Genomic DNA, 14223 nt, shown 5'->3' with positions numbered 1-14223 from the left:
TCATTGGCTTCCGTGTTTTAACAAGTGCGCACCCGCACCGAATACACACGCGCATGGCGCCGCGCGCAGACACACACACACGCAGACACACAGATCAGCTGATGGGATGATCAAACGAGAGGTTGTAAAGACAGGCGCACACGAGGGGTAGACCGACAGTGCCGCGCAGACACTCGCATATTATTATTACGGAATCAATGAAAAATTGATAATAATTTTTTTTTTTTTATTATTTTTTTATTTTAAAGTTAGGCTGCTGTTGGCCTGGCGGGGGTCCCGTTGGCCTGGCGGCCCCGCCAGGCCTGTACAATGGTAGGGGAAACACTGCAAGCCTGTTTCAAACCTAATATTCCCTGTTCACTGTTAGCTTTAATTTCTAGTATCAATGTATGCATATTTAGAGTCAGCATTGTACTTCACTCAGGGTAATAGTTACCCCTCTTGTGTGCTTTCTATTAATGTCCAAAGTACAAAGGCACAATGTCTAAAGGATGCCAAAATATGGTGATATTGTGATATCACCTGTATGCAGATGATGTTGTCCTTGTCTTGGAACTAAAGGAGTCCTTGGGAAAATTGTCTGGCCTGTAATCACATCATGGATTCCCCAGTAGGAGCACACTGTCTTGGAGTAATATCAGTAATATCTGTTTGATAGTCACAGTGTCTGTGTTTCCCTTTTTACCCTGAAATCGAAGAAGAGGTCCCTGTTTGTTTCTGTGGTGCACAAAGGTTGTAGCCTGGCTCCGGCCGCCCACCTACTTCCGCCCAAATTTCATTTTCCCTTCAGTAGTCAGTCTGGGGATGGGGCATATTAGTGGGAGTGTCCAATCAGCGAACAGAGGAAGTGGCTGAGAACGATGACGTCGAAGTCGCACTCCAGGCTCAGTTGAATGCTGCGTTTCTTTATACTCAAAACTCGGAAATTTCCGACTTGGTAGTTCCGAGTTCCGACCTGTCTGTGTTCCAGTGCATCTGCTCGGGAAAGTATGGACGCTTACAACCTTTCTCATCCAAATAACTAAACGTTAGGCTCTAGCAAGTTACCGTTGCCAGGTACCGGTAGATCCATAGACTACAATATTTAGTGAAGTCAGAAATTTCCGACTTCCCTGCACAACTGGAACGCACCGTCAGAAGCCGACCAAACGTTATGCGATTGGTTGGCTAATCCAGAGTGGCACTGAGCAGATCCAATAGTTTTAAACTTCAACAGACACCCGCCTCCAACTGAGTGAATGTTTGCCAATTACAGCAGTTCCAGACCTTCTGTACAAATGAAATTAAGTACGATGGTCTGGTAGCACCATGCTACAAAGGTTGATCATTAAGAGCTCAAACCTAATTCGGTCTGATTTCTCCAGACCAGCGAGCACATGGGAATACATTGATCTGCAGAGGGATTGCACACACAGCAAGCTATCAGGAGGCAATGAGGCACAGCCAACAGCAATTTTAAGTATATATATATTACATGTTTAGAAATGTGTGTGGGGGGCACTTATGGTGTACTGGTAAGAGTGTCACCCCCATGAGGCTCAGTCCACGTCGCAGAAGATACGGGTTCGAATCTGGTCTGGGCCATTCCCCTCTATGCCCCGTTCCATCTCTCTCTCCAAAAAAAGAAGAATTAAAATAAATGTGTGTGTAGGGGTGTGCCATATGTAGTTTGCGATAATATCTTAATGTTGTTAGAACAATGTGTGAAATTACTATCAGTTATGGCAATCATCTTGAAAAAATCAATCAAAACACAACTATAGGAGACTGAAGAGACGATCAGCAAATTTATTTTCTGGCCCTGAGAGGCAGAGACAGAGATAGAAAGAGAGAGCTTTATTTTAGAGTGCTCTCATTTTAATCTCTGCAGCTGTCATTGCAGTGTGAATTTGCACTCATGAATGTTCTGAGAAACTGAATTCCTTCTCCTCCCTCCTCCTCAGGTGCTGAAGGGCAGTAAAAAGCTAAGTCTGTCCGTGCGTTCAGTCGGGAGGATTCCAGGTGGTTATGTCACCAACCATGTTTATACCTGGGTTGACCCTCAGGGTCGGAGCGTGTCGCCTCCCCCTGACCTGCTTGAGCACCGGAATGCCACGCTGAGAAGAACTGACAGCCAGCGACGCAGCAACATGCAGCTACTACAGGAGGGAGACGAGAAGAAGGTGAGGCTTCACATGGGAAACAAAACAACAGAATGCTGAAACAATGGAGCTGTTTCCATTGTCTACTCTTTTTTTTGGTATACCATACACCTCAGTTGTCAGACCACTTAACTATTTACATTTAGAATAACATGTCCCCAGAACTGTTTATGGTGATTCATAGTTTTAAATCTTTAATATATGGCCCATTAAAAAAAAAAAAAAAAAACTCAACATTGTTTGTCATTTGCATCCAATATGCAATTTTAACAAAAATAAAAAAGTAACATTTCATGGTTTAGACAAGGATTTGTTTACATTCAGTCTCGTTAAGCACAGTTTAATTTTTACTGTGAATTAAAATCAACTCCTTTTTGCGGCGCTGGCTCTTTGGTCTCTCCTCTTTACTTAATTATCTCATGTATCTCCACACTCTAACTATGTAACTGCAGGACAACGTTTATGTGTATGGAATCACAATGTATTTTGATATAGATATGAAAGGAAAGCAAAGGATTCCCAAATAGTTTTGCTTCAGTCATTGTGTTTTTGAATGGTACCGTATAACCATGAACAAAGTAGCTTGAAATTGAACAATAATATTCAAACACACGCTCCGAAAACATCAATCTTGGCATTTAGACTAATTTAATATGGGTTAAAATGGTGGTTGTACCTAAAAGATCAAATTATCCCTAAAACCCAGTGTCTCAATATATAATTCAGTCAATAAATAGATCATGCATTTGTAGAGCCATGCTTCAATTATATTTGCAAAAGCCGGCGTCAGTGGCTGTAGAAGAGTTTAAGTTTCGTTACCAAGTCACGTATTGTAATCATCTCGCTCCAACGTTTATGAATAATGTGACTTTGATGGGAGTCTGGGAGTGTAAAAGTAAATTATAAATCATAAGACTAGGTTATGGACAAAAGGTGATGGACATGGTAAAATATATTTAAAAACTTAGACAATAACAGTAATTGGACTTTCGGACTCACCAAACTCCACCCTGTCACCACCTCATGACCTGCAGGGAAGGAGCTGTCAGACCTGTTAAAAAGATGTATTACACTCCAACTTTCAATTTTTCAGTAGCTCGGAGCCCAGCATTAATCTTTACTGGTTCATCTCCATTAATACAGGCTGCACCTAATACCATGCAGGTACCGTTTAGAAAATATTAATCCAGTATCTGGGTAGACAGTTTGCCTGTTTTTACCTTCTTTACTCTTCTTAAAAATTAATCATTATCAATTACTGATCTGTCGGTGCTTTCAAAGATTTGACATTTAGGATCAGAAGAGGTGCAGCTTCTTGTGTGATGTGTTTCAGCATTTGAACATAAGGGATTTTTTTTTGCATTGTGCATGTGGAAATGCTTTTACTTTCACTATTAAACAGAGTTCCGGGAGCTCTACTGTCGATATTTTAAATTTTGATTCCACCAAATAATTTTATTTATTTTAAGTGATCTTCCATCATAATCATTAAAGATTCTTTTTCCGACTACATTTCTTCCTCAAAGATGACAGTTCACCACTACGTATCCAGGTTTTAATAATGCGTTGGACAGTTCTTAACTTGATTTTAGTAGTTTCATCTTCACCTGAGTAGTTTTCCTTGTTTTATGCAGGCCAATAATCTCACCCCTCTGAAAGAGAGTGAAATATTTTCCAAAACCACAGCATATGTCTTCTGACATGGTTGTTTCAGAAATAAGAAGCTATTCAGTTAGGGTTAAATAACTTGTTGCCAACTGAAACATAGGCAGGCGGTGCCAGCCTAGGCTCTTGCCTATTTTCCGGGCAGCGTAGGTCTCCTGTGTTTCTAAAGACTCCCAAAGTTTTACAAAAAAAAAAACATGCCACCTTTCTGAAAACCTGTGTTCAAAAACCCCAGTAAGATTTATCTCCCCTTGCCCCTTTCTCATTACCAGCCTAATTTAGCACTACCTCCACCTGTTATACCTACACCACCAGATCCCCCTGGGGATGCCAAACACAGCAGAACCCCTGTCCAAGGATACCACAGCTGCCTCCTGTCGCTATGGTTACATGCTTTGCTGTTGGCTGTCGGGATATGAGCATGGGAAAGTTACTCGAATCCCTTCTTCGAATAAATTCACATGTCTATCCCAAAGTCTCTACGAATGCCGCCTCAGGTCCCATTGTTTACCAAACAGTCAACTTGTACTCCAGAGAGAGAGAGAGAGAGAGAGAGAGAGAGAGAGAGAGAGAGACTAATTCCATGATAAGATCTCATGCCAGAGAGCACATTGAGCCCCAAGAGCTGCCGTGTGCTGCAAATTAAAGAAGGATGAGTGTGCTAATTAAAACTATTCTCCATGTCCTGCATAAATGTCACAGGGAACATGAATGCCTCTGTACACCCGCCGAGCCAAAGGTTTCTGGATTACCTCCAATAAGCAGAAAGTTGTTATTAAAAAAGGAGGAGCTGCAGCGCCATAAGTGAATGAAAGTGAGATATCTCTGCCAGATGCCAAACCTACACCAATGGGAAAAAATAAGGATGAAAATGACAGTTTAACAGATATATTTGCTTATTTACCGTCTTGAAGTTGCCAGGGTGCAATCAATTCCCCTTTTCAATCTTTGCAAGAGACGGCTACATAATGATAAAACAATGTAATTAAGGAACTTGTTGTGACAAGATGTACAATTTAAAGTTTGGCACCACTGAATCTCATTAAGTGTAAACTTAATTGTGATTTCCTTTATTTCCCCAAGTGCATATACTTTGAAAATGCTGACTTGTCTTCATCCAAGTGGACATATGTGAAAGATGGAGGAAATGCAAAGTTTTCAAGCTAAGCCTGGGTAATTTTCATTTTTGCATGGGCTGTTAAGGTTGAGTAGGCATGATTGCCTGTTAATTCCATTAAAGGGATAGTTCAGTATTTTTGAAGTGTGGTTGTATGAGTTACATATGCATAGTAAGTGTGTTACTTTATGGAGATGGCAATCAGAACATTCATTTTAAGGAGTTTTAGGAGAGACGTCTCTGTAGCATTAGTCAGCCCAATAATGTTGCAGAGAAGTCTATATGTTTTAAATTCTGAGTGAACCTGAAATTCATTCCAAAAATGGTTGGTTAAGTAAATGCTGAAATAACATCAGCATGAAATGTTGGCTCGCACTTTGAAAGATCATTGAATCAACTGAGGCTCAAGGGCCAAAACAAATAGCTGCAGAGTTAAGGGACAGCCTTGATGAGGTGGCACCAAACAAAGCAAAGCAGATTATACCTACCTGAATCACTGCCAGCGGGGTTGGAATAAAGCAATTTTATCAGACAAAATAACCTTTTATCAAACTGACTCAGAGCATGGAGGAGAAGCTGAATGGCTGTGATATTTCATTATCAGAAGCAGGAGGACCCTTGGTAAAACTAGTATGATTATATCAAATAATCCCATGTAAAATATAAAAAAGTAAATTGGTCATGTAAAATCAGAGTATATCCTGTAGATGTGTAGGTGTAGAGGCTGGATTTTAGTATCTGTCACAATCAGTTGTACATCTTGGCGAAAGATAGCTGTGTGTTGACTGGATATAATCAGCCTAATAGATGCCGCCTTATCCCCTTATTTTTACTTGCCAATTGCAGTTCCTCTCGTCAGACTCACTCTCAGTGAGTGTATTAACAGTATAAAGGTTCTGTTGCCATCTTTGGAAGCACAGCCTCTGAACGCTCAACCCAAAGCTGTGAGAGAAGGGGAAACATTTTGAATGTGAATGATAGAGAGACCTGTTGGATGGAATCCATGACAACTCGTTTCAAACCAGTGAAATCCTGCAGTGTTTACTCTGCTCCTCCAGCTTTCTTTTGGATGTAAGATCATAAACTATAACATCTCAAGAAATTGGTTGAAATTTAGGATTCAAGTGATCAATTTCCAGAGATGGTTTCATTCACAACACAGACATAACTATTGGCCTTAAAAAAAAGAAGTGGACTTTTTGATTGTTGGAGACGATGAACATTTTTTCTTAATAGTAGTGAGTTGCCCTGAATAGAGCAATCCACACTTACTGTATATCCAGGAGGTCTGGAGGGAATCTTTACAAAAGCAGAAACTGGTCTCATTTTGGCTCCGTCATGCACTCTCTGTAGGTATCCATAGGTGACTGCAGCAGGATGTTTATTTGGATGCTATAGCAGTTGTATCTAGTAGTCAATCTTGTAATAATTCTGGATGGTGTATTATTAGAATTCAAACTCTGTCAGATGTAATATTTCCGGTTTGTGGATTATTAGAATTCAAACTGTGTCGGATGTTGTCTGCTCTGCTTATCAAGTGGAGTGACATGAATGAGCCTTGTAAACAAACCGATGGACCAATTCAAATGTCACTCATCAATTCAAAACAGATTCAGCCTGTGCTCTGAGTCACCACATCTAAGCAGCTCCTGAAACTCTTTATTTCCTGCAGGCAAATCCCGGCTCAGAGTGGGCCTGTCATTCCTTCTCTGCATTGTGTATCACATCTCCATTTCAGCGTGAGCAGCCAGACACCAGGGGTGAATCTGGCAGCCTGTCGAGAGACACAATTGAGACTGCAAAATGTTATATAAAACGCTGACAAATAACACATTTCTGCTTCACACAATGTTAAGATATTTTAACCTTGCTTATGCCTTCTCTGCCTGTTTATCTGTCTGTCTTTTAATAGGTGAACTTGGTTTTGGATGACGGCCGTTCTCTGGGTCTGATGATCCGGGGCGGAGCAGAATATGCGTTGGGTATTTACATCACTGGAGTGGACCATGGCTCAGCAGCAGAGTGTGGAGGACTCAAGGTAACACTTTTGTCTATCTTCCACTCTGTGTCTAACTTTGTGCATTTTTTCATTTTGTACTGAAAGAAAAAATGCACAAACACATATACAGTCCCTGTATGTCTTTGACAAATCCTCAGAGCTGGTTAATGCTCAAACTTTAAAATGTGCATTCACATATATTGAAAAGTTCAATAATAAGGTGGAGCAGTGATTAATACATGATTATTTTCTGAAGATACTTTTCTTCCACAAACCAACCTAAAACACAAGCGACCCCTTACTGTAGCAACATATCAGCAACCACTGCAAAAACCCAGCAATTCACTGCGCAACCTTTGTATAGAATCTACTTCTAAAACTACCAAACCTTTGAAGACCTTAGCAAGTGTAATAATAAAAACCACACAGTAACATACTAAGAACTCAATTATAGGGCTGGAACTAACAAATATGTCCAGTACTGAATAATCTACAAATTACTTTATAGATCAACTGATTAAACTTTCTATACAATTAACACACAAAAAGAGAAATATATCCACAGTTTCCACTGAGTCCAAGATTGCATCTCCAAATAAAAGAGGAAATATCACTTTTGGAACAAGCTCAGAAGCTGTAGCCAGCAACTTCCGGCATTTTTGCTTTTGATTATCGAAATGGTTGTAAATAAATGTTCTGTTGATTAACTTTCCAATTAATCAACTAATTGTGTCAACTCGGCTCAGTAACAACCGATAATGAGATGGAAGCTTTTACTATAGCAGCTGCATCACACCTAAGGTGGTCCATATAATATTTTGTTTCCCTTTTATTTTACAAAAGCATTAAATCCTGGGAAGGAAGTCATTCTTTTCACCTGCTGTCCTTACAATGATGACAGAACACAGGGTTAGTGCAGATCAGAACGTGTCAGAGCTGGGGCTGTGTATGATTAGATCCCTGTTACGGGTGGGACACCCTGGATCCCTGGTTGGATCAGATGTGCTCTTCATATCAAGTGTTTGATTTTGGCATCTCTGACCAGTGGCAACATTTTCCTTAAAGGAATTCTTTATTGATTTAATCACAGTGACACAACAACACAGTTATTATAGAAAAGCCAACAGAAGTCATCAGTTTTACAATCATATGAGCCATCCCAGGATGCTGTAAGTTTTAACTAGTTTTTAACTAGATATTTTTCATCAATTAATTAGTCCCCTATTGGCTCTCACAATCAGAGAGAGTGTTTTCTGTCTCTTAGGTTGCGTTCCGAAACGCATACTCTTTCTTTTTTCTATTCTACATACTACATCCGACGATAAAAAGAATCTAGTTAGGATACAGTAGGCATACTATTGGGACATACTTTTCCTCTCTTATTTCATCATAACATTGCGCCTTGATCTTGCCTCTTGCTTTTATATCCGTCGCATCCCCGTTTGTTTTCATATGGAGGCTTCGTCGATGTTACGTCACTTCACGTGCGCACTGGATTGTGGGTCAGAATCGCCCAAATAGGATGCACTTTTCAACACTAACAATCTTGGCCGCATGAAGTAGGACATCCGGGTACTTCTAACCATCCTAAATCTGGCCACAAGAATCGGGACATCCTAAATCTTTTTTCTACATACTATATAGTAGAAAGTATGCGATTCGGAACGCAACTTTAGTCTTCCATATTCTTTCACTCTCCCCCTTTTACTTCCAGCCTGTCACTCAGCCAATTAGACAGACAGCTATTAGTGGGCCCACACGCTCAGCATAGCATCTTAATGTGGTGCATTGTTAGCAACAAAAAAAGACTTATTGACTGTAAAGGAAAAGACAAGAGGGTCAGAAGGCTTTACTATCTGTTCTTTTTTATGTTTCTGCTTTCTTTTCTTTATTTCATATGTAAAAACTACTTAGCGCTGCCTCTTGTGCTGTGCTGTGATGTGGATTTTTAGGAATGTGTTTTGGAAACTGTCAGTGCGAGTTTTCAGTGCTCAAATAGCTTTTCTTTTTTGCCCTACTTTTTCCTCCCTATTCTCTGATTTTGGTGCCTGGCAGCTTTGTACTAGGGGTGGAATTTCGTTGTTTGGATGAATACAAGGCAGTAGAGTTTCCAGTGCAATCAAGCGCATTCAAACTTGCATCCAGGGGTTTTGTCTTAGGAACGCATCGCACCTGCCTGCCTTTGTTGATTTATGCTCCAGTAGACACCTGACTACACATTCTCAAAGGAACCAGAGCACAATATACAACACATTCAGACACAGGCAGTTTGTATTGTGTGGGCACTCAGATAGGCAGGAGATAGGTGTGACACACAAATACTAACTCCAGGTCATGATATTTAAAATGTTGAGCCATTAAAAATAGGTCATAAAAATCATATCTCCAGGGAGATAATTATTCTATAAAACCACCCCTGTTGACATCGGCAGCACAGTCGTTGTTCTTCTTTGTCTTTTTTTGTGCCAAAGGCGAGATCATTAAAACATGTATGCTGTTAAGAATGCCCTTCAGGAACGGAGAAAAAATTATAATCTGGAATTAATATTAAGGGGATGTGAATCACAACAGATAAAAATCTGTTACAAAATGCCTGCTATTGTTAAACCTGGCAACGTTAAAGCCATGTCACACCAAGTATGAAACCAATATTAAGTTCTTCCAATAGACTTCAACAGGTCTGCTTTCCAATAGATAATGGGAAATCTTGAGAGCAGAAACAACTGTTTAAGCTGCTTAAAATCAAACTCCACTTTTAGAAAATGTATGGTATATTAACATGACGTCAAGGTTGATTTATTCATGCCTTTTTGGCACTGTTTCTATATTTGGCCTGGTAAGTGGCAACACTTAACATTTGGAGGATGAGCCTCACTGTCTTATGGGACCAGGGTTCAACTCACAGAAGGAAGTCAAGCTGCTACACTGCTCCCAGATCAGACACATCCTCTCCTAAAAGGACATCACACTGTGTAATGAAGGGGTGATTCATAGTGTTTGATCATCTTAAAGTGTACAGCGTGATGTACAGAAGGATCCCTGTGGGGTCAGGCCTGTTAAAAGTTGTCTATAACATCTTCCTTAAACTCAGAATGATGCTGCAGTAACAAAGCCTTGTTTCAGGGGATAAAAGATTGGACAAAATAAACCAGGACTGACTGTAAGATTGTGCAGACTCTGATGCCATGTACAACATAAGCTTCTGTTAAACTTGACTGTGGACCTTGTGACACATTTTGATTCCAAAGGGTATCCTTTCACATGTAGACACAAATGCTTATGCAACACCGCATGCTAACAGAAAGTAATGTAGATGACACTTCTGCATCACCCTCACTAAGCGTATATAGCTTTATTGGTATGTGTTAAGGTAGTCTTTTGTGGAGGTTGATTGATTATGTTATGATGCTTAGTGTATTGGCATCAGTAAGGAATAAAATCATCTCTGTGAATGTCTGGGTTGTATTCAATAGCAGATTTTATGGGGGAGCAACCGACTCAGGGTTCACATTCACCTAAGGGTCCCATTAAAGAGCCCTTGAGCCCATTTCAAATACCTCTCTATTCTAGCTAGATTATTGTGTTCCTAAAGGGCTGTCTGTCTAGTACTCTTTTCTTTTTCTTTTTTTTTAAAGATATATTTTGGCATTTTTCATGCTTTATTTGACTGTGTAGAGACAGAGGTGAAATGGGACAGAGAGGGAAGTGACATGCAGAGAACGACCGGGGGCGGGAATCGAACCCGGGTCTGCTGATGGGCCCGGCCCGGGGGGTGGGACGGCCTACCTACTGAGCTAAGGGCGCCCCAGTCTAGTACTCTTGAGGGCCAACTGACCTTGATTTTGAATCTCAGGAACCTTGTAAAAAATAGCTAGGGAAGAAATAAAGGTGTGTCTGCAAAATTTGAAGTAATGGCGAAACTAAAGTTGACTGTAAGGATGGTTTTTGTTTTGCTAATTTAAAGTGACAAACAAATTGTGCGTTGCTTAGCGATTCAGTGAGCATACAGTACTTTTAGCTATTTTGTTTTTGAAAAATATCAGTGAGTAAATTATTCAGTGACTGGGGAAAAAGGCCCATAAACAAAGCTATACCCTTCTTCCGTCAGCAGGTCTGTCCCACCCCGATTGTATTGCTACCCAGTTTGTGTTTGTTTTGAGTGTTTCCTCTCATGCTGTCATTTCGAGTTCATAACCCTGTTTTTAGCCGACATTTGGTCACATTTGAGTCCCAGTTGAACACCTTTGGGGAACATTTGTGTTTGTTAAACTTGAACTGAAAAAAATTATAATTTTCATAAAGAGATAAAGTGAGCTAGGACTTTGATATAATTTTTACCAAATAAACAATCAATGCAATTTAATGTCACCTTTACTACAAACCACTTGGTTTCTTTTCCAATCACATAGGCATAGCCAAGCAGCTGATTCTGAATTCAAGTGCCATTTTAGTGATAACTGAAGGGGATTTATTGTGCATCCTATATAGTGTCACAAACATCCTCAGGGCACAAACTCTTATATGAGCTAAAGACATCTCTTACTGCGAGAGCTTAGCAGGAGAAGACACCACTTTCCACGGTGCCTACGCTTCAGCTATTTTCCTGCAGCACACCGTCCTCACTGTCTGTGTCTATAACACTGAGTTCCATCTCACCGCTGTGACTGATGGATGGCTATTATCGCGCCCAGGGTTCTATAATCATCAAGATGTCACTTTTTCACCCTCCAATCTTAGAGAAAATTAAAGCTTTGCTGTTTGAATGTTACACACCATCACTTTGTCTCCTAAAAAGCCTCTGTTGTTCAATTTTGCATTAATGTGGCTGTGATGGGACGTTGATAAAAGTGCTAAAATTAAAGCGCTAAAACCATGCTTGTGTGTGTGTGTGTACTTGTACAGGTATCTTTATGAGGACCAGTTTATGTTTTTAACTATCGGAGTGAGGATATGTTTGGATAGTGAGGTAATTTGAATATGCAATGAGAAAATTATGTATTATGTGTAATTGTCCGGAAGAATAATAATAAAAAAAAAATGTAGCCTGTGTTGTTTGAGTGATAATACAAGGTTTTAAGGCTAAGGTTATATTTAGGTTTAGGGTGTGTGTGGCGGTTGGGGTTAGGCATTCAGTTTTGATTAGGATTAGGGGTAAGGGAATGTGTTGTGGCAATGAGTTTCCTCACAAAGATAGAAGTACAAGGGTGTTTGTGTGTGTGTGTGTTGAATACTCGAGGACAAACTTTTTCTCATCACTAAACTCCACCGATTTAAATCCAGCCCACTCACTGCAATATAAAGGAGAAAGGTCAGCCCGGCCCTGTGCCCTTCTGTTGACATCTGCCTAGTTCAGTTTAATTTAATTAGTCGATGAAAAAGGTCATGGCTACTGTTGCCAACACATGGTGGCACCTAGAGGAGACATTGGACACGATTTAAATCCTTTAAGATCGATTGAATTGCTTTTTTTCTTAGTGTATTAGGTACACATAACTTTTTTTTATTCATAACTCAGGTGATTTAGCTGATGTCTGCAAGTTAAATGAATGTAGTCCCCTTCACAGCTCTTTTATTCAATCCAAACACACACACACACACACACACACACACACACACACACACACACACACACACACACACACACAAACAGTGTATATACACAGTCTATTTGTATTTGAATAAACAAAGTGCCAAACACATACATTATATAGAATAAGGCAATTTTTTTGCAATTTACACAGAGGTGATTTTCCATCCTCTCTGATGAGAGTTCAATCCTGCTGAAAGAGCACTAAACGAATTAGGAGAAAATTAAAAGAACATTGGCAAGCTAAAGGCTCTGAGTACAAAGCTCATAGAGAGTTGTTCTCTTTCCTTTACTCAGTCAAAAAGCATTTCCAAACCTTAGTATGTTAATCCACTCAAAGGTTCAGGAGAAAATCCGGTCCGATCCACTTTACTTCCAGTTCATAGAAATTATAAAAGGGGTTAAAAAAAGATTGAAAATCGCAATTTCTGGGCTGTCCTGGTGGCTCTGCAGTAACTGGTCTGATATTCACCGGCATGCTTTTTTTGCTTTCTCTTGCCCATCTCTTCTCGTCTCATAAAGCAGAAATGCCATAAAAGTGTTTTTTTTATGTAGCATTTCTCCATAAATGCTATTGAGGGACTGGTATATGATAATTTCTATTGAGGGATTCTCAAACTCTTTTCAAAGAGGATATTTATCATTTACCAGAGCCCCATTTCTGAGCCCCCACCAATTGGGGGGAGTTGGTAATGCGAACTAAAAATGAATGAACAGCTCAGAAACAGATTAGATTCAACTCTACATGCCATCTTCTCTCACAAACTTAACCTTAAGCTATTTACCTTTCAGTCTAGCCTGCAATAATTGATTTTTCAATTCAAACAACTTGTGAACATAAAATTGATTATTGTTTAGTTGGTGGCGAATTTGTTACCAAATAGATGCTTATTTAATTGTTCTATACACGTCAGCAGATACACGAACATTATTATTCACCTTGAGTCATGCCTCTGGCCACTTGATAAATATAAGTTATATATTTACTTTATTTAGCTCTGTTTTGGTCTGGCTTTTTAGCTGTTAAATGCTCCACTATTTCCACCATCTATTCTAGTCCCAAAATGTTGTTTAATTCTAAGCAGGAAGTCTCTGGTGCAGCTTTAGTTGATACTTACGTATCTGTTGGTTCTTCACTCCAAGTTACTGCTGTCACATTGTTTTCATTAAAACATCACTTATAGCTGGTTTTATGAACGCATGCAACATTTTGTTTCTATTTTATTTGGACGTGTACGATATTTGTATGTTATTTTAAATGACAAAATAAAATTAACAAGGTAAACGTCAAAACAGGATTTAACGTTTTTAGCGTGTACCATATTGGCTCAGGCCTCTTTGCAGTGGTCACGGGTTTGAATCCGACCCGTGGACCTTTACTGCAGGTCATCCCCCTTCTCTCTCTGTCTCCCCATTTCAACTCTGTCCTATCAAATAAAGCTTGAATGTGCAAAAAAAAAAAAAAAAAAAAGATTTAACCAAGTCCCAACCACAGCGATTTTTACCAGCATCCAATAAGGAAGTGACACACATTGTAGTACCTTCTGGTGGCCACTGGGGGTGGAACCAAGACTGAGCAATTTTTCTTTGACTCACTTGTTAAACAGGCCGTTTTCACAGTCTTATTTTTTTTTTTTTCAATATTTTTATTGAAAATATGGCACAGTGCATACATAGACATGTAAACTTGACGAGTCAAAACAAATGCCATATT

The 14223-nt window shown here is 39.7% G+C and overlaps 1 protein-coding gene across 1 annotated transcript in view; it reads left to right on the top strand.

Annotated features, from left to right (window-relative positions):
* The window catches only part of whrna (whirlin a), a gene marked incomplete at both ends in the record, with an annotated part of 218267 nt that overhangs the window by 115633 nt on the left and 88411 nt on the right, over window positions 1-14223 (top strand). Inside the window, 2 exons of the mRNA XM_080047319.1 lie at window positions 1944-2162; window positions 6836-6961. Of these exons, the coding sequence (XP_079903445.1) occupies window positions 1944-2162; window positions 6836-6961 (345 nt within the window). The remainder of the gene's footprint in view (window positions 1-1943; window positions 2163-6835; window positions 6962-14223) is intronic.

This window comes from Ammodytes marinus (genome assembly GCF_949987685.1).
Source record: "Ammodytes marinus genome assembly, chromosome: 18".
Classification (NCBI taxonomy): domain Eukaryota; kingdom Metazoa; phylum Chordata; class Actinopteri; order Uranoscopiformes; family Ammodytidae; genus Ammodytes; species Ammodytes marinus.
Note: the sequence above shows the minus strand (reverse complement) of the source record. Positions and strands in the feature narration are given on the sequence as shown.